The 21,862-nt window shown below is 41.9% G+C and overlaps 1 protein-coding gene across 1 annotated transcript; it reads right to left on the bottom strand.

Moving 5' to 3' along the window:
- Positions 1-3,213: 3,213 nt before the first annotated feature.
- Positions 3,214-16,523, bottom strand: RWDD3 (RWD domain containing 3). Its single transcript, XM_080407500.1, has 4 exons — positions 16,212-16,523; positions 10,001-10,485; positions 9,185-9,300; positions 3,214-9,085 (listed from the first exon to the last, which is right to left on the bottom strand). The coding sequence occupies exons 1-4, from the start codon at positions 16,294-16,296 to the stop codon at positions 8,971-8,973; spliced, it is 801 nt and encodes a 266-aa protein (XP_080263626.1). The 5' UTR covers positions 16,297-16,523; the 3' UTR covers positions 3,214-8,970.
- Positions 16,524-21,862: the final 5,339 nt, after the last annotated feature.

The following is a 21,862-nucleotide window of genomic DNA, read 5'->3' as shown; positions in this document are numbered from 1 at the left end:
TGCAGGCTTTGCCTTTGCCTTTAGCTGTCCCCAATCTCCCCCCACAGAGCTCTTCAGTGCCAGCCACAGGCACTGCCATGCAGATACCTGTTCTCCTCTGCTGAGCACTAACGTCAGCTTCCTCCAGGAGCTGGGAGAGATAGCAACTCTGGACCACTTCAGGGACATGTCTTTATTCCTGCTCTGCTTTATCATTGTCCTTCATTTTCTAATATTTTTTTTTTCACAGCACCAATATGTAAATGAACAGCTTCTCCGGAGGTTTTATCACTGTTCCTTTGTTTGTTTTAAAAAGCATTCCATCGATTCTTCAAAATTAGTCTGAAGGAAACCTGTAGCATCTTTCAATAATTAGTATTGTAGGAAGTAAATAACAGCATTCACAGCAAGCAGCTTCCAGCTCCCTGGCTGCAGCTGCCTTTAAATAATAAAAAAGCAAAGAAAGAAATGTGTTGCATGGCTGGCAGGAAAGGCATGCGCTCTGAACCAGGCTCCAGGCACTCCCCAGGTACTGTGCAGCCCAAAACCTCCTGACTGACACCCTCACACCCAGCTGAGTTTCTAGCATTTGTCTCCTTGTCAATGCAAAGGCAACCTTGAAGTCCTCCTTTGCCATACCGGTACCTCAGCAACACAATTTTCTGGAACTCTTAGCCATTCCAGGGGAGTATTTTCTTTCCCTCCCCTTTTTGCTCTTGTTAGATGTGCCTTATCTAACCCATAAAGAGTGGCTCTTAATCCTGTAGCAAATCCTTGACCCAGAATAGGTTTGCAGCACTGAAATCTTAAACCTTGCAATGCCACTGACCACCGTCATCATCCAAAACGATCTTTGTAATTGACATGGAACCGAAATATGTCGGCATCCCTAGACATTATGCACTACTTGAGCAAGGACCGTGTAAAATCTCCACGCCAGGTCTGTATAGTATCAGTGCAGAAAAAAAGGCTCATAAAAATTAAACACCTACCTGTGTTCTCCGATTCCACACATAAGCAGATATTTTTTTTTTCCCAAAAGCAGTTTGTCAACACTCCTAGTCCTTGCTTTGCAGAATGCCCATGTTTTGCAGATAATCTGCTCCTGGGAGCTGCTGGTCACCTCTTCGATCAATCTTCCCCAACTACCTGGAGGTACAGCAGCCTGGTTTCCCAGTTTATGAAACTTTTGGAGGTTGTTGCCTCAATAAAGCCTCTGTCATCCCTGGGTCATTTGAGGAAAAATTCTAAGAATTGCTCTAATTCCTCTGCAGACAGCCTACAGCTCTTGAGTGAGGTTAGTCATCTCTATACCCATGAAAACTTCCATTACTTGTTCTCAGTTCTACACGTCGTTTCTGCTAACAAGAGAAAACGACAACGAAGCTGCATATTTATTTCAGGCATTTCTACTTGAAGCTTGGATACAGTAGCAACTTCTTTGCTCGTATTCCCAAACCTCTTTCCAGGGAGTAATCCATCCAAAAAAAACTTTCTTTTGGCTTCTCTGAGAGCCACATCACCAGTGTTTTTATTGCCGTCTGTTCCTTTCTAACACCTCCACTTCTACCAAATAAAAATCAGCCTCTGGCATAGCTCTATCCATACAGCTCAGCTTCTGTTCAGCATCTCACGTGAACAGTGTTTCCACAAGTAACTCAGTTATTTTACTTTAAAAAAGAACTGCTGTCTGCATTATCTTGACTGAAAGGTACTCATAGCATCAACTCCCATAAAAACGTACCCTGCCTCTGTATACTACTACAGATTACTGATCAATCAGAGACCAACAAAATCATTTTGTGTTGATTTTCTTCTAAGTGCATCCCAGGAATGGTAAGGGTACATTGATTTTAGCACCTTCAGTCTTAAAATCGTGGTGCTGATCTTGCTCTGCAGCATTCTCGGTGACAAGCGCAGGTGTAAATTTTAGGTTATTAGTCCCTGTGGCACTAACATAAAAGGAGCACCAGGCTGCTCTCCTGATGGAAAGCTCAGATCAAGCAGCAGTCAACCATTTGTTTTCTGCATAGGTGAAATTAGCTCCTTCAATTCTCTGCATAAAGTTCAAGAAATACCCAGTTAATTGCTTCAGTGGAGCAGTTAAGATGTTGCCAAAAGTGGTACCCCACCTCCAGCCAGCAGGTATCAGGATCTTGTGTAACGCAGTGAGTTGGCCTGTTAAGTTCAGCTCAAGGAAACTGTGATCGTTTGACTATTTCCCATAGAAATCAGTCTTCATTTCTTACTTGCAGGAATGTAAAAGGTGACAATAAGAAAACAACACAAACTACAGTCGTCATTCTCATACACAGCTCTCACCAAGCTGAGTGGTGCGGTCGACAGGCTGGAGGGCAGGGATGCCACCCAGAGGGACCCTGGCAGCCTCGAGAGGTGGGTCTGTGCGAACCTCCTGATGTTCAACAAGGCCAAGCGCAGGGTCCTGCACCTGGGTCGGGGCAACCCCCGGTGTCCATACAGGCTGGGCAGGGAATGGGCTGAGAGCAGCCCTGAGGAGAAGGGCTTGGAGGTGCCGGTGGACAAAAAGCTCAACGTGGCCCAACAACGTGCGCTTGCAGCCCAGAAAGCCACCCGTGTCCTGGGCTGCACGGAAAGCAGCGCGGCCGGCAGGTCGGAGGAGGCGACTGTCCCCCTGCCCGGCCCTTGTGAGCCCCCCGCAGCGCTGCGTCCAGCCCTGGGACCCAGCACGAGAAGGACACGGGCCTGTGGGGGCGAGTCCAGAGGAGGCCACAAAGGTGATCAGGGGGCTGGAGCTCCGCTGCGGTGAGGACAAGGCTGAGAGAGCTGGGGTGGGTCAGCCTGGAGAAGAGAGGGCTCAGGGGAGACCTTGCAGCTGCCCCCCGGTACCTAACGGGGGCCTGTGAGAAAGGTGGGGACAGACTTGTTAGTAGGTCCCCTATTTAGATTAGGTTATTAGGTTTACAATTTAGATTAGATGTAAGGAAGAAATTCTTCACTACGAGGGTGGCGAGGCACTGGCACAGGCTGCCCGGAGAAGCTGTGGATGCCCATCCCTGGCAGTGCTCAAGGCCAGGCTGGATGGGTTTGAGCAACCTGGTCTAGGGGAAGGTGTCCCTGTCCATGGCAGGGGGGATGGACCTGGAAGATCTTTAAGGTCTCTTCTGGCCCGAACCATGCCATGATTCTATGAATCTAAGTTTCATCCTAAAATGACTCTTTGCATTCCAGTTATAATAAATAACAATGCATACATACAATGAATCATAGATATTTATAATGGGAAATACTAATAAAGAATTGACCCCAATTCCATGATCAGCTGTATTCTAATGCAGGATACAAATGGATTACTTGTATTACATTGAGAAACACAAAGAAAATCAGAAGGTTGTTACCTTATTAATACAAAATTCAAGCACCTGAATGCATAATTAACTGAAAACATTAATGGATTCATCTTTAGCATCCAAAGAATTTCTTAAATTGTCTTTTAGAAATTCTTCTGTCGCTCTGAAGAGTTCTCTTCACTGCAAGTTAATACTTTGAGGTTAGAAAACACTAACTAATATTGATATAAAAGCCAATATATGAAAATGGCACAGAATAACTGCAAAATGCTATTAGCATATTTACATTTAAAGTTCCATTTATGTCTATAATTAAGCACATAAACAATCATAACTCTTGCATAAGATGACACAAAATTAAGTATACATTCAAAATATAAAACCAGAACAGAGTGCTGCCAGTGTTGCATGTGTTATGCACAAAGAGACAGGATGATAATGCTTAATACTACTTTAAGATATATGAAAGTTGATTCGAGCAATTGCACTATTTCATAATACAAGCAATTTCAGTCTCAGACTCTGGCAGAAATACAGCGTGTGCAACATTTCATCATCTTATTTCAAATGAACTATAACATGATTATGTCTGTATTTTCACAGATAAAGCTGAACAAATCAAGGGACACTAGGTTTTAAATCATCCACATGTACGGTTTATTGAACTATTTTTAAAAGAAAAAATGTAAACAAAATATTTTCTGCCATGAAGTTTCTTTACGCTCATTACAGTACTTATAATTTGTACTGATCTTGGGGGGGTTTGGGGTCATTCACACAGAAATAAGAGGCAAACAGACTTATTATAGGAAAATGAGAGAGAACTGCAAAACAGAAAAATTAGCCTTGTTCACAAAGCAATCAAATCTACTTTCAATTTTTTTAAATTGATTATGTCACAGATTTTTATCTATGAGTTCTTATAGTATCTTATCCTCCCTGTAACAGCAAAACCAGCAAATAACAAAGGGGGGGGGGGGGGGGGTACAAGAATGATAATCTTAATGAGACTGAATAAGTAAAAAAAGCTGGTAGATTCCCAGTACTGATGATGTTCCCCACTAAAGTATTTCCCTGCTCTGGAACTCTGCATTGCTTCCACTGAAGTCATGCTATTCTCCTGAATGGCAGGCTTCTTCACAGTATGTGCTGCTCATAAAGGTTTCTTTTCAAGAGATGGCAATAGCAACCCTTAAATATAAATTGTACATATTAATACTGTAAATAATGCCTTGAAAAATTAATACAAAATAGAAGGGAGTTCTTGGTCATAATGGCAGTCAGTAATAATTCTAAAAACCAAAACTATACAAAGATTGATTTCTTGCAGAATTTAGTAATTTAGTCTGTTAGCACTCTGATGTCCTTGTTTCAACAGGCATCACTACTCTGCCATAGTAGTAGCATACATATATAGCAAGACGTGATGTTACGTATAGTAGTAAAAATTATCTTGGTCTCATGTTACCCTTTGGTTACAGTTTACACTTGCCACACAAAGGGTAAAGAGAGAGAAGTGCTCCTCAGATACCAGACCATCCTTCTCGTACCACAGAAAATGCAGGCATACAATGCATACAAAACATATATTCATATTCATGAATCATATGAAAAGAGCAGAAAAAGCAAATGCATGCTGTTTGCCTACAAACCCACCCAACAGAGCCAGTGCCATCTCTTCCAGAGACTGGCAAATGACCACCCAAGACATTCATTCAGTCGTGGTTTAGCACATCCTTCTGCAGATCGAGCAAGCCTCCAGGACTGGAACAAGTGCTTTGGTGGCGATGCATCCATGCAAAAACAACTGTGCAAACAGGGCTGACACTAGGGTTGGCATTTTTGCTCCTATTCCTATGTATCCTTTCTTAACCCATTTTTTGTTTTCTTCACACATTACGCCAAGGGATTCAAAAAGACCTATCAAACCTCAGCTTTAAATCATAAAAACTTGACTCTTCAAGTTGTCGGTCCTGTTGCAACAGCTTTCATTTTAGCCTGATTTTCAAAGGAAACTATGATTATGCAGATGTGTTGTCTATACAGAAGCACACATATTTATACTACAAAATTCTTCTAGAACTTCTGAATTCAAATCAATTCCATTAAAATGAGAGCTTAATAGCCTGAAAGAAACAAAGTTCCTACAACTTCGACAAAAACAGGCAGCAAAGAAAAATGCTACTGATATATTAACAACTTATGCAGGCAGCACAATCAATATCAGGCACTGGGGAACCCACCTGGGAGAACACCATCATGAATGTCTCTTCTGCAAGAAAGGCTTCATGTGTGCTATTGTTCAGAAACAAGAAAGTCCACAAGAAACGAGGCTTTACTAACATGCTGTTCAAAGAATTATTTATAATACAATATCCACAAGAAATCTAGCTTCGAATTTGTTAAACCATTTTTTCTTTAGAGATTTCTTTTTCCTTGCAGTCACATTGTCTGATTCTGATAGCTATATACACTTCACTAACTTTTTAGACACTGATATGCATTCTTCAACAATTCTCAGGAGTCTTGACTTTGTTTCCCTGCATTTTGTTCTTCTGTGTCCGCTTCAGTTCCTTTGGAGGGTAGAACATGCACCACAGTATGCGTTTCAATGACTTTTGTGCCCCAGGGGCTCACAGGCTTGCCCATCTCTTTTTACAATAAATGCAAACAAACCATCAGTTAACAGACAGCTGCAACATCCTTCCAAAAGAACAACCTTTAAAAATATTGTCTACTTGTCTGAACACAAGATATCCTCCTACCCTTCAAAATAAGTGACTGATTGAAGGGTAGGCAAAAGCATTTGCTTTCACAGAATCAGACTGACATCAGTTTTCATGTTCTCTGATGTCTGAACAGTATCAAGCTGATCAGATTTGTAATTCTCCTGAAGCACATCAAACCAAGCAAAAAAACTGCAGTCCTTCCCTACATTGGACTTGTTGATTTGTCCAATATAAGTTAGTAACAAATTCAAGTATGATAAAAATGCACTGCATAAACTGCTTTTTACAGCTCCTGAAATACAGAAATCATCTAGTTTCCTACAGCTTCATTTGGCAAGAAGATAAGCACAGATCAGAAGAGAGCTGCAACTTACCCAGTTGTTATTTGCTCTTTAAATTCTTTTACGTTTTTAAACTGCCTGCTGCTCCAACCAAACAGTTAACCAAGAAGGCATCAGGCATTAATATTCAAGAAAATACATGAGTTCATACCCGAGTGCAACTGGCAACCACTGACCCTACAAACGGCTTTTCTTATGCTGCTAGTGACAGTAGCTTTTATAGCAGGGAGGAAACAGTTGGGAGAGTCTGCATCTGATCTTGCAAGAAAAGATGACCGCAACAACTGCGTGCCTCAGTTATTTTGCAGTCACGTGCAATTTGAGATCACATGATTATGTACACTATTCAACCCAGTTCTCACAGAAAGGATACACAACTGATGTATATGCATGTTGGATAATGCCCTTGCTAGACTCTGATGGCCAAGACTGTGATATAGGTTGTACTGAAGTACCTTACTATTCTCCTTCCAGAAAAGTGAAGCATTTTAAAGTAAATATCTGGCTGAGGACATAAAATCCATCCAGCAAAACTGTACAACATTTAGATCTGCAGAGAGATACTAATTACGTTTTCTTACGCTGCACATGCATAAGCCTTTTCTTGTTGATACTTGTCAGATCTACCACATAGTACAAGGAGAGAGCCTCTGCATCTTTCAAGACTTCATGCTGAACTGACATAGAATGGGTATTTTAACTGAGAATAGCTCAATTCTGAAAACTATAATTTAAAATACATGATATTTTAATATTTTAAAGATACTTCAGTTTTATTCTTTTTTATAAAAGTAAAAACTTACCTCCACATACACTTACAATGACAGAAAATGAGATTCCCTTTCTCTCAGGAAACCATTTCAAAATAATATAGAATAGATTTGTAAATCTTGTTTAATCCAGTCTGTTTTGTACTGTCCCTGAAGTACTATATATGCTACACATGAAAGACTCATCAAGAAGAGCTTTTGCAACTGACTCACTAAATAAGCCTCAGTGCACAAAACAACATGCAACATACGTATTTGAGACGTTCCATATCAGGAAAATTACCAAACTCCTTAAAAATTTAAGAAACTCTCAAATGGTCTACAACCCTTTATGCATTTGATACCTCCGACAGTAAATGCCAAAAAGCTTAACAGTTTGCTTTAGTTGCTTCTCTAGTGTACATAAAGAAAGAGGTATGATCTTATGGTCTGGGTATGAAACTGGAAATCAAAATGTCTTAGGTAATGATTTGCCAAACCACACTACAGGAGCTAACCAAATCGTACCAGTCTTCACCCAGTACAATGGAGACAAATTAATTTACACTGAATTGATCAAATATTTTCAGTTAACAAAGAATACATGAGTCATTCAGCTTCTGGGAGTGAGTTTCAGAAAGCAGTAAAGCCCATGTTTAGCTATGTGCTAAAACCAACTGAAATGGCATTGCTAGTTACTGAAAAACCCATGACTTCGAAATTTTTACTACTGCACAATTTAGTCTTGCTAGAGAATGGTATCAGGTAAAAGAGAAACCAAAAGGACACTAGTAATTCTAAGAAATAGGTATCCAATTCTCCCTAGGCAAACAGAACTTGCACAACTTAATTTGTAAAACCTACATATATATTTGTAACATTATGCTGAAGTAAAACACAGGCTAGTGGTAAAAAAATGTATAAGCTGGCCAAGGCCACTGACCCATCCAAAAAAAATAATGTTAAAGGTAGAGAAATTTTAATAGGAAGTTACAGCTTACCAGCTTCTCAAATGACAGAAGCCTTGATATAAGTCTTGAGAAAGAAGACTGAAGTCTGTATGCATACTGGTCTGACAGTTTAATAGAATCAAGACATCTGAAGATGCACAGGCAGTAAAACCAGATAAAGTGCAAAAAGGAATCTGTAAACTATCAAAGAAAATATCACTATTGGCTTTACCCTAGTTTTTTAATAAATTAAACTCTCCACTTGGGTGTTTTTATACATTTTAGAATAAAAACTAACATTCAAAAAGACACTTCTGTTTTTTCAGGCCTCAAGTGACATGAGCATTTTCTTTAAATCAACAGTCTAGCATTTACAGTCAAATAAATGGAGAAGGAAAAGTTAGCAGATGAACTCCTAAGGGATATTAAGTATATGCTGTCCTCACATATTCAAATCTGTTTGCTAGGCTTTTTATAGAAATATCTGCACATAAGCTTTCAAAGCAAAATTAATCATGCTTTCTAGCAAGCCATTATGAAAAAACACTACCATGAGAGAGAAAAACCAAAACATTGAAATACAGGGATCGCAAAACAGAGTCTAACTAGAAGACTATTATTTTAACATGATTTCTTCCCAATCTCTCATGCTTGCCATGCAATAATCACAATTAACTCCACATTCCTTGGAAAAAGTGAGCAATACATAAATGTCAACAAGTTATCAATTCTTAATCGATGAATTCCCTTCTCCTTCTTGCAAGAGGATGGCTACTTCTGGCATTTTTTGGAGAAAAGCTTTAATGTTGTTTGCCAAAATAGTCCTTTCATCTTCCATCGGCATCTGCAATCAACTGCTGCTTTGGTCAAAGGTCCAGCATTTTCTTTTAATTTTACTTTAAGAGAGGAGGCACAAACTCAGAGAAAAGAGTTGTAAGTCCTGCTGTTTCAAATTCCTTTTGTAGCTCATCCAGTGTTGAATATTCTTTGACTTCAAACGCCTGAAACCTACATTATAAAAGGGAAACTCATGAATATGCCTAGATTTGTCAGAATGTAATTATCGATTCTGTTAACTTTTCTATCCACAACAGTACTAAATTATACCTTTTATGCTGTGACTGTACTTTTGTCTCACACAGTATACTAATCATTTTCTCTTTGCATTTCTTTCCGCTTGAGTCCACATCTACCTTAGAAGTTTTCTGAAGAATCAAGTACTCCTAAACAACAAAAAAGAACAAAATATTAAATGTCACCTAGTATCTTCGAAGTTTAGTAAAATGTAAAAATCTATACGAAACTTACAGATTTTTTTCAGAACACAGGAATCAAACTTTGAAAGTGCCCATCCCAAAAAGCACATGACTATTTCCATTCATCAGCTTGAAGGTAAGTGCAGTCTTAACTGACCTATTGAACGCGAGTTTGAAAAACCAAAACATCCTCCTCCTATACCACCACAAAAACCTGCCTAATGCAGCAGGAATTCCTAAGTACAGACAAGTTCAAAGCCCAGGTGTGTGCTAGGAGCACCACGTGGTCTAAGTCAAGGAAAGAGAGAGTAATGAGCTCACAATACGTCTGTTATTAATTTCTCATCACAAACGTTCTGTTTTCTAGGGCATTTGGGAAATACAGGAGACAACTTAGGCATATTACAGTCAGGGAATGCATGGAATACAAGAGTATAATCACAGTGGGAAACAAAGCAATACAGGCCACAGATCTACAGGTATAACTGGTTTCTTTCTCACATAATACCTTGTTCTCCTTAAATACAAAATAAAGTTGTTGGGCCTTCCTACTCTTGTAATGATCAATGTGCTTCCAAAATTGTTAGAAAAACACACACAGAATATTCAGACACATAGGTTTCAGTGGTAAATCAATAGAACTAGTCAACATTCATTGTTCCTGCACCTTAATGTTGCTCCTGTCGCCCTGAAGAAGAATCAATATTATCTTGCCCATGAACATCAGTCTTCCAGTCAGCCTTAGATCTGAAGCCCATTTTTCCACAGTTTTGACGTATTTTGCCTTTGCTCTCATGTGATCTAAATGCAAAAGGAGCATCCAGATATGATCCTCTGTACTTGCTCCTTTTGACAAAGTAGTTTTTTCATTGCAAACTGTTGCTGATTGCTTAATGACATCTTTAAGGTGCTGCTGTATCCAAAGGATCAGATCATGTACCATGGGTTCAGAAAGACGCTTCTTTGCTTGTTCAAGTAATTTATCTTTCACATCCGTACATTGGGCTCTTGTAAGCTGGTCTGAGTTAACAGAAATACCTGGTAGAACTGACGGATAATTGACTGGTAAATGAAATAACAGCTTTAACAGTACATCTGTATCCAGCAGTTCTTTCACGCCGATTTGAATTCTAAATGTGATTCCATGCGTCTCTGGAAAGTATCAAAAAATAACCATTAATAGTTTGCTCAAAGTTGAATACATATATATTATTAAGTCATGTTATTTTCTTCAGCAATTCAACTCAAATGACTACCATTCTGTATAAAATAAGGGGTGTGGGTTTTTTTGCAGGGTAGGGGGTTGCAACCAATGGCGCAGCTATACTTACAGGGAATCCTGAAATGAAACACTTCCATATCATACTTAGAAGGAAAGTTATTAACACGTTCTAAGAAGTATTCACACCTTTTGGCTCTTTCAAAGTCTAGACAGGCCAGTAATAAAGACCTGTCTCTCTCAGAAACACCTAAGCAGGCTTCTACAGCTCAACAGCAGGAGCAGGGACAACCAAAAACAGAGACTCTTCTGGATGGACTCAGCACTGCCCTAACTTTGCTCCCAGAGAAATGTGTAAGACTTCTAACATCAGTACCAGCACAAGGCAAATAGACTTGTACCGAGTATTTTTCAAGACAACCATTCAAAAGCAGTTCCACGCTGAAGAAAGACTTGGAAAAAAGAAAGTCAAGATTCTTTGTCCCCTGCAGCTTTCGGAGAAAACATGTTTAATTATTTTCTGCGAACTTCTGTACATTTCAGAAGTTGGACTGATGTAACGAAAACATTTCTGTTGCACATCTGACCCTAGATACTACATACATATATTTATACGTGTATATACTTATATAAGTGTATGTGTATATAATCTGCATATCTACTCAAAACCTGTTGTTGGTCCACTTTAGAACAGAATTATTTCTGGATTGAAAAGGATGCATACATTATGCAGCAGGAAGGGGAAAAGACCACATCCTCCTGAGAAATCACATAATTAAAGATGCTGAATATGAAAGTTATTCCTGCAAGAAAGCCTTCTTGTCTAAAACATGTTTCACAGAAAAACAATACAAAACTTCATAAAGTAAAATGCCGGGACAAAGACCTAACGTACTTTTGCTCTTCTGCCATGAAGAAAAGAGGGCATTAGATAAAAGATGATCTTCTTCAGATGTTCTCTGCTTCACCCCTTTGATGCACTCCAAACATTTCACCCCTTTTCTTTAAAAAACTGCTAAAATGTCAGGTTGATTCATTCTATGAGGGCAGGAGAAGCCAGATTTGAAAGGCAGATTAGAGCAGAGCTGAGTTTCAGAGGAGCTCTTTTGAAGTGACTTGCCTTCTTCTCCCCCTACCTTATCTTACCTTCCTTTACATGACAGTCAGTTGAATTATGTTTGATTAGTATCACTGATGCCACTAACCAACCTCAGTGCTCTCTATGATTTTATATTTGAACCCTGCTAAATAAGTGAAAGAACCTAAAAGTGACTTGGACAGACAGAAGCACTTTAGAGAGCTTAGCCAAAGTCTTGCTTCCAAACCTCCTTCTTGGGTCATATGAAGAACTCTCTAGGTCACAGCAGTTACAAAATAAAATTAGCAAACGCTCCAAACCCAATAATCAAACCATAGCATTATTGTAAAGAGGTCTCCAAACATCTTCAAAACACCGCTAGTCAAATCAAGTGCTGAAAGCAGTGGATGCAAATCCAGTGAATTAAACGAAATTACACCCAATCAAGCCCACACCTAAAGGCACTGCGCGTCCAAGCCTTCCCTGCCAACAGGAGTTGGTCTCCAGTCTTCTAAGACCCTATGAAAGGTTCCAGACTATCTTTAAGGCAAGTTTATTCCTCAGAAACACACCAGTTTGGAAGAGACCCCAGTCTTCACAGTATCCTTGGCTTCTGCTGTCCTGACAAACGTTTCTTATGGGGCACCAGTCACAACAGCTCCTCTGCATCACGCTAGGCTCGGTACACATAACCAGACGTACAAGAAGAAAAGCCTGCACTATACCTCCTGGGACCCCCAGCACCCTCTTGGCCGTCACGGAGGGTCTCCACACACACCTGAGCATCGCACCACACACAGCCAGTGCCTGACGAGCCATCTCCATCCAGCCGCCCCTTACCCAGGGCAGCCCCACCAGGTACACGGCCAGCTGAAAGCCAACTGCATTTGGCTGAACGGTATTAACATTATCTGTTCCTACCTGTGAATCACTTCATTTTAAACTATGTGGCCAAGAAATTGCACAGCCTCTAAATGAGCTGAAGAATACTACTCTATTGCCAGCTTAATTACGGTGACAGAAGAACATGTTACCTTTCTGATAATCCTCCTAGGATTTTTTCACTAGCTTGTCATAACAGATCTCACCAACTCAGAAGTAAGTGAGGGATAAACAGACAGGCCAACCTTGCCCCTTCGGCAAGGGCCTCCTGCTGCAGTGATCATATTCTTAAGCCTGCAACAATCTCACACCTTTCCCTGTGATGATGAACTAATCTGAAGGAAGCAGCGCAGCCTCACATCCCAAGGTGTATCACCCTGAGCCATCACAAAAAGCCCAGCCGCGCTCATTTACATCTGCTTCAGACTTACTTTTAAAGAGGAGACCCAGTTCAAAACGTTTGTGAGGCTACAGCATCTAAAGTTTATTTAAACATTCCAGCGTCCATTTTCTGCACCAGCGCTGCAGACGGCTGGCAGAACAAAGAGCAAACCACCGTCGCCCTGCATAACGAGGCTCTAAAGAAATATTTCCTTTGTTTGCACACGCTACAAGATCTGAGTTGTCTTCACAGCAAAATGGTGATTATTTCTGAAATAAAAGGTTGGGTATGACCATTCTGCTGGCATTTAATGTGCTAATAAGACTAAACTCAATACATTTTAACTCATTCCCCCCCCCCCCCAATAGCTGCATGCTTATCAGTATATTTAGCTCTAGCATACTTCAGATTTTTTCTTATGTTCCATGTCAACCAGACAGATATCCCCCTCCTCTCCTGCCCAAAGGCATTTTATGCGACACATGCAGTCTATTTTTAAATTCAGAAAATGGCACCTACTAAAGTACAAGCTTAGAATATATAAATATATTTTTATAGCAAGCTTGGTGAGCAAACCAGAGAAGAACCGATTAACAAATAAATTATAGATTTCTATCTGTAATGCTAATCTCTGTAAATAGATACATAAGGTAGAAAAAATATGCTGTAATTAGTTTATTTTAATTAATCAACACATTGGTTTTGATAAAAACATATTTTACATTCTGAATACTTCATTGTTAAATTCCAGAAAGCCAAAGTTTTTAGCATACCAAGAGATCTGCAAAAGCATTTTCTTACATTCCTCAAAACCATAAATCCCCCATGGCCTCCTTTTTGATCCTGGGGATCTACACGCAAATTACTCTTAATGTTATTAGAGATAGTATAACATAACAGTCTTGCTGGAAGTTACTTCTGTGCACTCTTTGTCAATGACAATGTATATGTTTTGAAGAGATAAAGCAAACATAAGCTAATGAATACAGCAAAAATTAATTGTTTGCAAACTAAAGGATTCTGTAGCTGCAACGTAAAAGAGAAGCAAACTCCTAAAGTATCAAAATTACCAGTAATCACTGTTGTAAATAATCTTTTTAATTCCAGCAAAAAAACAATGGAAATCAACCAGATATACATGATCCTAACATACCATGAACACAGCTTGGCTAAAGGCTATGCAAGGTCACATAACATCAACATAAATATATAATAGCCTGTTCCCATTGTGCACTTGTGGCACTTCACTTTATGTTCCAGGAAGGCTTCTAAGCCTTTTACATCCTGATAACTTACGAACACGAAATTATTTTTCTGTGTATGAAGCACAGAGAAGGATGCACGTATATTTCTCTAACAGATTTAGAGGAACGGATGTGCACATGCAATGTTCAGATATGTTCATATTTTTTATTATAAAGGTCTGTTAAGCCTGAATAAAGTATTCAAATTATATCTAAATAACATTCCAAGATTTTTTCACTCCAATAAAACTCAGTCAAAACATTTCATCAACTGTATTTTTAAAATACATCTCTAAATACCAATACAAAAATAAAATGGCAGAATTACAAGCCTACACTGGAGCAAAGGGCGTGTCGTGCAGATCTAGACACAAAACAATTCTGCTTTTAGATTACCCCAGTTAACTGTGCTCCATGCAGACACTGCCTTCCTCCCTCTTGAGGCTGTCTACACACAAAGTCCTCTTTCCAAATAACCACTTGCTGTTCTGTACAAATCTATTTCAACAATTATTTTCAAATGAAAGTCTGAGGTTTATTCCACTAATTTCTTAGTAACTTTTTAAAGTGAGTCATTCAAGAGCAGCCACTTGTAATTTCACACCAAAGCAGCATGAAGTTATTTGTACAGAATCACAGAAAGGTCGAGGTTGGCAGGCACCTCTGGAGGTCATCTTGTCCAGCCTCAAGCAGGGCCACCTACAGCAGGCTGCCCAGGGCATCAGCCAGACAGCTTCTGAGTACCTCGGAGGATGGATACTCCACAGCCTCTCTGGGCAACCTGTTCCAGTGCTCGGTCACCCTGACAGTTCAAAAGCGCTTCCTTATGAATCCCAGTTCTTTTGGGCTGAATACATGCACAGCCAAAATCTGATGGCAGGCCATTGGATCCATTTTCACCAGTGTTCCCCAGGACTTCACTGCAGTCCAACCAGCGGGAAGCTGCTTGTGCTGTCCCTTACTCCACCAGGGAGCTGGGCAGCACGCTGCGAGAGCTCCCAGGACAACAGGGAGCAGGAATTGAAATGGAACACACACGTATTCCGTCTGCCTGCGTGTATGTATCTCCAACAAATACACAAAGCTGTCACATCTGGGGTAGGCACCAAGTGAAATTTGCTTACGCTCTGGATCTGAACAGACACACAACACTCGCGCATCCCACCTGACGCTCCTTAAGCCCGATAGGAACTGCTGTTGTATGGTGGAACTACTGAGATTTATTCTCCCTCGCTGAAGGGACATCTTCACAGCACTGTGACAGCACGGACAAGTCAAAGTCACCTCTTAACATTATGTTCTGATCAGTGGCCGCCACGTCTCGTGCCGAGAACGTGGTGTACAGGCACCTACACTCGCCGTGTTCCCAGCCTACAGCATCCAGCAGGGGATGGCAGCAAACACTACAAACCTCCCCACCTTCCTGCCCGCAGCAAACACCCAGGATTGGCCTCAGTACCCCCTAAAACCGACAGCCACACACGTACGGCTGAAGCTGGAGACACTTCGGCACGTCGCAAGGCCCAGCCTGTTACCTTACCCTGGAAAAAGTCAGAGATGACCCAAGGCCTCTCACGCACGGCAACAGCTGCACCCCTACGAACTACTACAGCATAAATCCCTGCTCGTTACACACGAGACGCAACTGCTTACTCCCCTACCGGGCACCAGCCCGCCCCCGGCGCTGCCCTTCGCCCGCTGCGGGTTTCTGCGCACGCTGCGAGCACCCGCCATCGGGAAGGTCGCCAGCTGTGAACGGGCAGCGCCCGCCGGGGCCCGTCCCCGCAGAGGCCAGCGGCACCGCCAGACGGCGGGGCAGGGCGCTGCCGCCCACAGCAAGCGACGGAGGCGGCGCGGCCCCGGGCCAGAGCTCCCGCTGAGCGGCCCCGCAGCGCCTCCTCCCGGGGCCGGGCCGGGCAGCGCGGCGCCGCTCGGGCCGCAGCGGCGGGGCACGGCGGGAGGGCGGCCGGCTGAGGAGCTGCCGCCGCGCCGGGTCTCGCTGGGGCAGCGCGGCGAGACCGTGTCGAGCGGGGCCACCCGCGGCTGTCGGCAGGGGAGCGCGGCCGCCTTCACCTGAGACCGCCAACACCTCGCAGGCGTCCGGCTCGCAGTAGATGGCGGCGAGAGCCGAGAGCTCCTCCAGCGCCAGCTCCGACATGGCCGCGGCCTGCGGGACGGGGTGGCGGCGGCGCCCCCTGCCGGCCACGGGGCGGCCACCCGGCCGGCGCCTGAGGGAAGCTGCCGCGGGCGGCGGGGCGCTGCCAGACCGCCGGCGGCCTCGCCCAGCGCCGGCCTCGCCCAGCGCTGCCCCCCGGCCCGGGCAGGCGCGGCGGCCGGCGCCCCGGCAGGCTGCGAGGCAGCGAGCGGCGGCGGGCGGCAGCAGGGCGGGGGCCTGCCTTCCTCGACGCCCAACAAAATGGCGGCCCGCTCCCCGCTGCCAGCTGCACCGCTTGGCGTGGCGGCCCCTGGCCCGCGGGGGGGAGCGACCTGGTGGCCCTTAGGCTGTGGGCAGCCAACAGCACGGCCACACACTCCCAGAGAAAGTTTTTCTAGAATATAAGTTCATACTTCTTGCACTCGGCTGTTGTGGGTTTATAATCCCATCAGCAGCCACCCCAGGCATTCTGCAGCCATGGCAGCACAAACCGCCCAGGTGCAGTCACCTCAAAAGAAACACTCAGCGCCTCCCGTTATTGCAAAACCACTTTTTAAAAGCAAGGGATGGGCGGGTTACTTTTTCAGGAAAGCATGTCATGCTATTTTTAATCCCCCGAGTTCTGTTGAAATAACAAGAAACACGAGCGTGCGGAGCCGGGAATGAGGGAAATGTGGTGAAGGGCGGGAAGACAGGAGCTGTCAGCACTGCCAGGAGCCCCGTCCATGCCACTGTCAGGCGGCTTCAGCAGAAATTAGCCTTAAAAGTGCCTCATCCTATTATTAAAGAACTTTCTTGCCCGTGGTCTTTCCCCTTCTCCTCATCCACTTTGCATATTCCATTTTACATGTTTAAATAAAAAAAAAAAAAGTCGATGTAAATGTCTTTTAAATTGACACTATCACAAGACACTGAGGTCCCTATGAATAAGTTACTGCACTCTGACATTTGGAAGTCATCAAATGAGACAGTATAATGTCAGCTTGATATTTTTCACGCTATGAAAATATCAGCTTCATGTCAAAGATCTAAATTCCATCTTAACGTAATAAATTTTCTTGTATTCGCAGACTAGTGAAAATGCTAAATATTTAAATTTGAAATGAACTTCCACAGTTACAATCTGGCCTTCATATTCCATTATTATTAAAGTGCAAGTCAAGATCTTATTTTCTCCCCCCTCCTTTTTTTTTTTATGATTTCTTCAAACATTGCAGTGTTTGATAGAATAACATTAGCCATATTCATTTCTCTAAATGGATGTTTTCCTATCAACATGTGGCAAATAAAGTTCAAAAAAATCTTGCTTTTTAGAGTCAGCCTATTAAACCAGCTCCAGCATCCTGTCATAAACAGATATGCCACTGACAATACCAGTATTTTCCACTTTGCCTGACAAGGCAAACAGAATGCAACCTTTCCTCCATAGGTAAGATTAATCTTCCCAGTGTTATCTGCAAAAGTAGTATCCTTTGCTTTCCACTCACTATAATTACAGCCCCAATCAATTAGGTGTTGCGTCAACAACCACTAGTGATTACATAGAAAACTCAGCATTTAGACCCGTTTTCCCCTAACCTGAGCGGCAAATAAGAGACGGGGGAGTAGACATTTAGAAAGAAATGTCCTTTGGGAACATCCATCCACATATCTTTACTGTCATTTCCATGCCAGCCACCCTGCCGACCCAGGTACCACAACTGTAAGCAGTCCTAAAAGCATGTACTCGAGAAGGCATTAAAGGACCACTAGGAAGAGTCTAAAAATCACCGCAGTTGCCCATTTTGGGGTCATAAGACAAATGCTACCAAGGAACCCATAACCACAGGGAAGTGTGATGGCTAACCTATGCAGCACAAATCACACCCGTCTTTCGGCACTGCTGTAGGACAGCTGCAGTCCCTATATTTTCTGCTACAACACTGTTGACAGCTCTAATGCAGGCAGAATGGTATTCTTACCAGTTAGAACTGTTCTTAACAGAGTTAAATAGCACTGGTTTTTCAGATACTTCAGAAAGAAGCTATTCTTTCTGTAGTAAATACTGTAAGTGTTATTGCAATGGTAGAAGTTTTCCCAAAAGTGGCTTGTACAAAAACAGCAGAGAGAAAGCAACATGAAAACCTGTAAAAATCACTTCAAATAAGCTAGAAGTCAAAAGCTGAAAGAAAACAGAAAGAGAACCAACCCCTGTAACCCTGTAATTGTGAAAATTTGCGATAAAACATGGAGATTTTTTCCTCAGAATTCTCAAGTACAGCCAGCAGAAAAGTTGTCTTTCTTTTCCTTTTTTTTTTTTTTTTCCCCCCAAAGCATGTGTTTTTTTAAAGCTGGGATAAATTCATTTAACAAAAAATTCATGTTGCAAATTAAAGCTGCCAAAATTTTTGTGGTTTGTTCTAAGGTTAAATTCAGCATTTTCATGAGGTTTTTTCTCTTCGGTTTTTGAAAATGAGCTAATGAATTCTCATAGATATATAAAAAAAGCCTTCTCTAATTTGAGAAAAAAACAAATCATGGGAAAAATCTTTTCTATTACTTTTCCTTGTAAGTATTTCAGAAGCAAGTTTTTCAAGGATTTGTGGTCTAGCAGTGCTTTTTAAAGGCACTTGCATTTATCCTCCATGCATCAAACTGCTCTAAGTCAATTCCCTAAGACACTTAATCTTTTGGCAGATGGAAACTCATTTTGAAAGTCTACTAATGATCAATTAAAGCATTAGCTATCTCTATAGACAGGAGGTTTATGGGGTCACAGTCTTCAGGAGCTGGAGGCAAGAGCAGCAGCATGTTAGAAAAATAGCTAAAACCTTCTGTAGTTACCACAAAATTGGCAAAACATTAAGAAAAAACAAAATCATGACTTAGTCTGTAATGGACTTGTTTTGCCATAGTATGTTGAAAACAAATGTGATGGTTTCTATTTTATAAGAGACGCCATGGTCCAAACAATGTCAGCAAAGGAAACTGTTTTTTTAACTTTCTTTAATGAAGGCTAATAACAATCCCAATACTTCCAATACATTTACATTATCCTTTGAAAATTAAATTCATTCAGACTCCAGTCATAAAAATATGTACCCATGCTGCAAATATGCAGACATGTCTTGTGAGTAGCTGCCATCAGAATCAGTGGTTCACTGGTAAATAATGCATCATTTCACACATGCTCAAGGCCACACATTTACGTTTGGAGTCAAGACTAGTACCCTGCCCACAAGGTTCCGTACAATTTGATGTACAATTAGTAAGACCAAATAAATGCAACTGTCACATTCGTAAAATAATTTTAAGATTCTTTCTCCAGGAGTTTGGTAAACCATTTCTTTCCTGAAGGAGATGCACAGAAAAGTGATTAACCACTTAAGGTAAACTAGAAAGGATGCTTTCTACAAAATGACATCTCTACTATGACCATAGGTTTTTATTATTACTAACATTGCCAAGAGAATCAATATTTACTTGATTCACTGGATATAGATCTTTGCCTGCAATTTACCTTGTGCAAAGATAGAACAATAAATAGAACACCTTTTCAGCGACAGTAAAAATGCATGAAGTTGCCCACTAAAAATTTGTAGAAAACTAGCAAATATGGTGTATTTTGAAAAAGAAAATATGTAATGATTCTTGTGGGTAGTGAAGGGTGTGACACTGAAGACATAAGCTCAGCTAGCATTATGAGTGTATATTCTATTCTCAAAATAAGTTCAGCTTCCACATCAAATACATCTGCTTGTGGAACCTTACCACATGGATTTTCCTCCAGCTGTAAGCAAAGGGAGACCAAAGATTAAAGTGTCATTTAATTTAGTAAATGTTGAGGACAGATAGTAGTGGTATTTTTGGAAGGGACATTTCTATAAAACCCACAACATTAGTAAGAGTCCAAAAATTAGGCGGTTCTCCTTCATTTACCAGTTCCCTTCATTTTTAGCTGCTGAGATACAGCAACCTTAGTATCTGTGCCTTCATCTTTGGAACTTTGGCACATGAACTATTATCCCCCAACTTTGGCACAAGAGTTGAATGAGCAAAATGGGAGTGCATAAGATGACAGACTATGATCATCTTCAGAGCACCAAGAGATCCTTTGCCACTCTTACACCTTTTGGACACAGAACAATATTCACCATCATATTTTAGACTTTAAATAATTATTTACAGAGCACATCGAAGTCCTGATAGTAAATACATTATGTAAACATTAGGCAGCATTGTTGTCCCATTTCACACTAAACTAGCATACCTCTTTCACTCATAAATCCAAAAATGCTAACCCAGAACACTTTGCTTTTTCAGTAAAAAGCCAGCACTAATCACCAATGGACACAAATACCTTTTACCAGCAACACAGTCTCTTCCTTCTATAGCAAATTAGGGCAGAAATTCTAAGGCTTAGTTGAAAAATTCTTCAAAAGATTGAAGCTAGGACCATTGGCATATGAAAAGGAGGAGCAAAGTTGTTTCTAGGGGAGAAGGAAATAAATAAATAAAGGGTAACAGAAAAGTTACCATTCCCCTTTCCAAACCGCCTACTAGTACAATGCAAAGGCAAAATTTTATAGGATGACCCAACATAGCCAGGAAATCCAGGCATCCTGAAAGGACAAGCCTGTGAATTACTCCTTGTCCCGGTAACAAGTACCATGCAGCTGCTCGCTCACTCCCCGCCTCAGGGCAGGATGGGGAGGAGATTTGGGAAAAAGGTAAAACTCACTGGTTGAGATAATTCCATAAGTAAAATAAAATATAGTAACAACATTTGTCATAAGAATGAGAGGGAGGGAGGAATAAAATCCGAAAGGGAAAAAAGGCAAGTGATGCACAACACAAGTGCTCACCACTTTCTGACCGATGCCCAGCCAGTCCCCCAGCAGCGATCGGCAGCCCCCAGCCAGCTTCGCCCAGTTCATATACTCAGCATGACGTTCTATGGTATGGAATATCCCTTTGGCTAGTTCGGGTCAGCTGTCCTGGCTGCGTCCCTTCCCGATTTCTTGTGCATCTGCTCACTGGCAGAGCATGGGAAACGTGCAGAGTCCTTGATTTAGAGTAAGCACTACTTAGCCAAAACCAGGACACTCTCATTACAGGGTCCTCACGTTGGCCAGATGCTAACAGGACTTACCGTGGAAGAGCAGAGAGCTGCACCAACGTTCCTGAGTAGGGAGGGTGTTGTAGGCACAGCAACCACGGGTTTGGTGCCCCTCTAGACTGCCAGGCACCCTAACTGCAGGGCAGTCACTGGCTGCCTGAAGCGATAGACAGCAAGAGCCCAAATCCAGGTATCCAAATGCAGAAGGGGCTCCCGCTCCAGGGAAGAAAAAGATCAGTCCCACTCTTAACTATATATGACCCAACACCTGGTTACAGTTGGAGTGTTAAGCTGGAGTTCTTTTCTATCAATCTGTCACAGAGACTGCAGTTTCTGAGCACTGCAATATCCTTGAAGGAGGCATCTTCAGCTGCAGAACAGGAGCTCTCTCCTAACTTGTTTTAACTGCAAGAGTCAAACGCAATAGGTCAAGCAGGGCTTTGACACTGTAAAGCAGAACACAGGTGAATT

This window comes from Falco punctatus, assembly GCF_963210335.1.
Source record: "Falco punctatus genome assembly, chromosome: 11".
NCBI classification, from domain to species: domain Eukaryota; kingdom Metazoa; phylum Chordata; class Aves; order Falconiformes; family Falconidae; genus Falco; species Falco punctatus.
The sequence above is the reverse complement of the archived record's forward strand: the minus strand, read 5'-3'. Positions and strand labels throughout refer to the sequence as shown.

Bases quoted from the DNA above. Each gene is read 5' to 3' on its own strand.
- RWDD3 (XM_080407500.1), bottom strand. From the start codon at position 16,296: ATGTCGGAGCTGGCGCTGGAGGAGCTCTCGGCTCTCGCCGCCATCTAC. The intron at 9,301-10,000 runs GTGCAGGAACAA...TTTGTTGTTTAG, and splicing joins GCGACAGGAGCAACATTAAG to GAGTACTTGATTCTTCAGAA. The intron at 9,086-9,184 runs GTATAATTTAGT...TTTATAATGTAG, and splicing joins GTACAGTCACAGCATAAAAG to GTTTCAGGCGTTTGAAGTCA.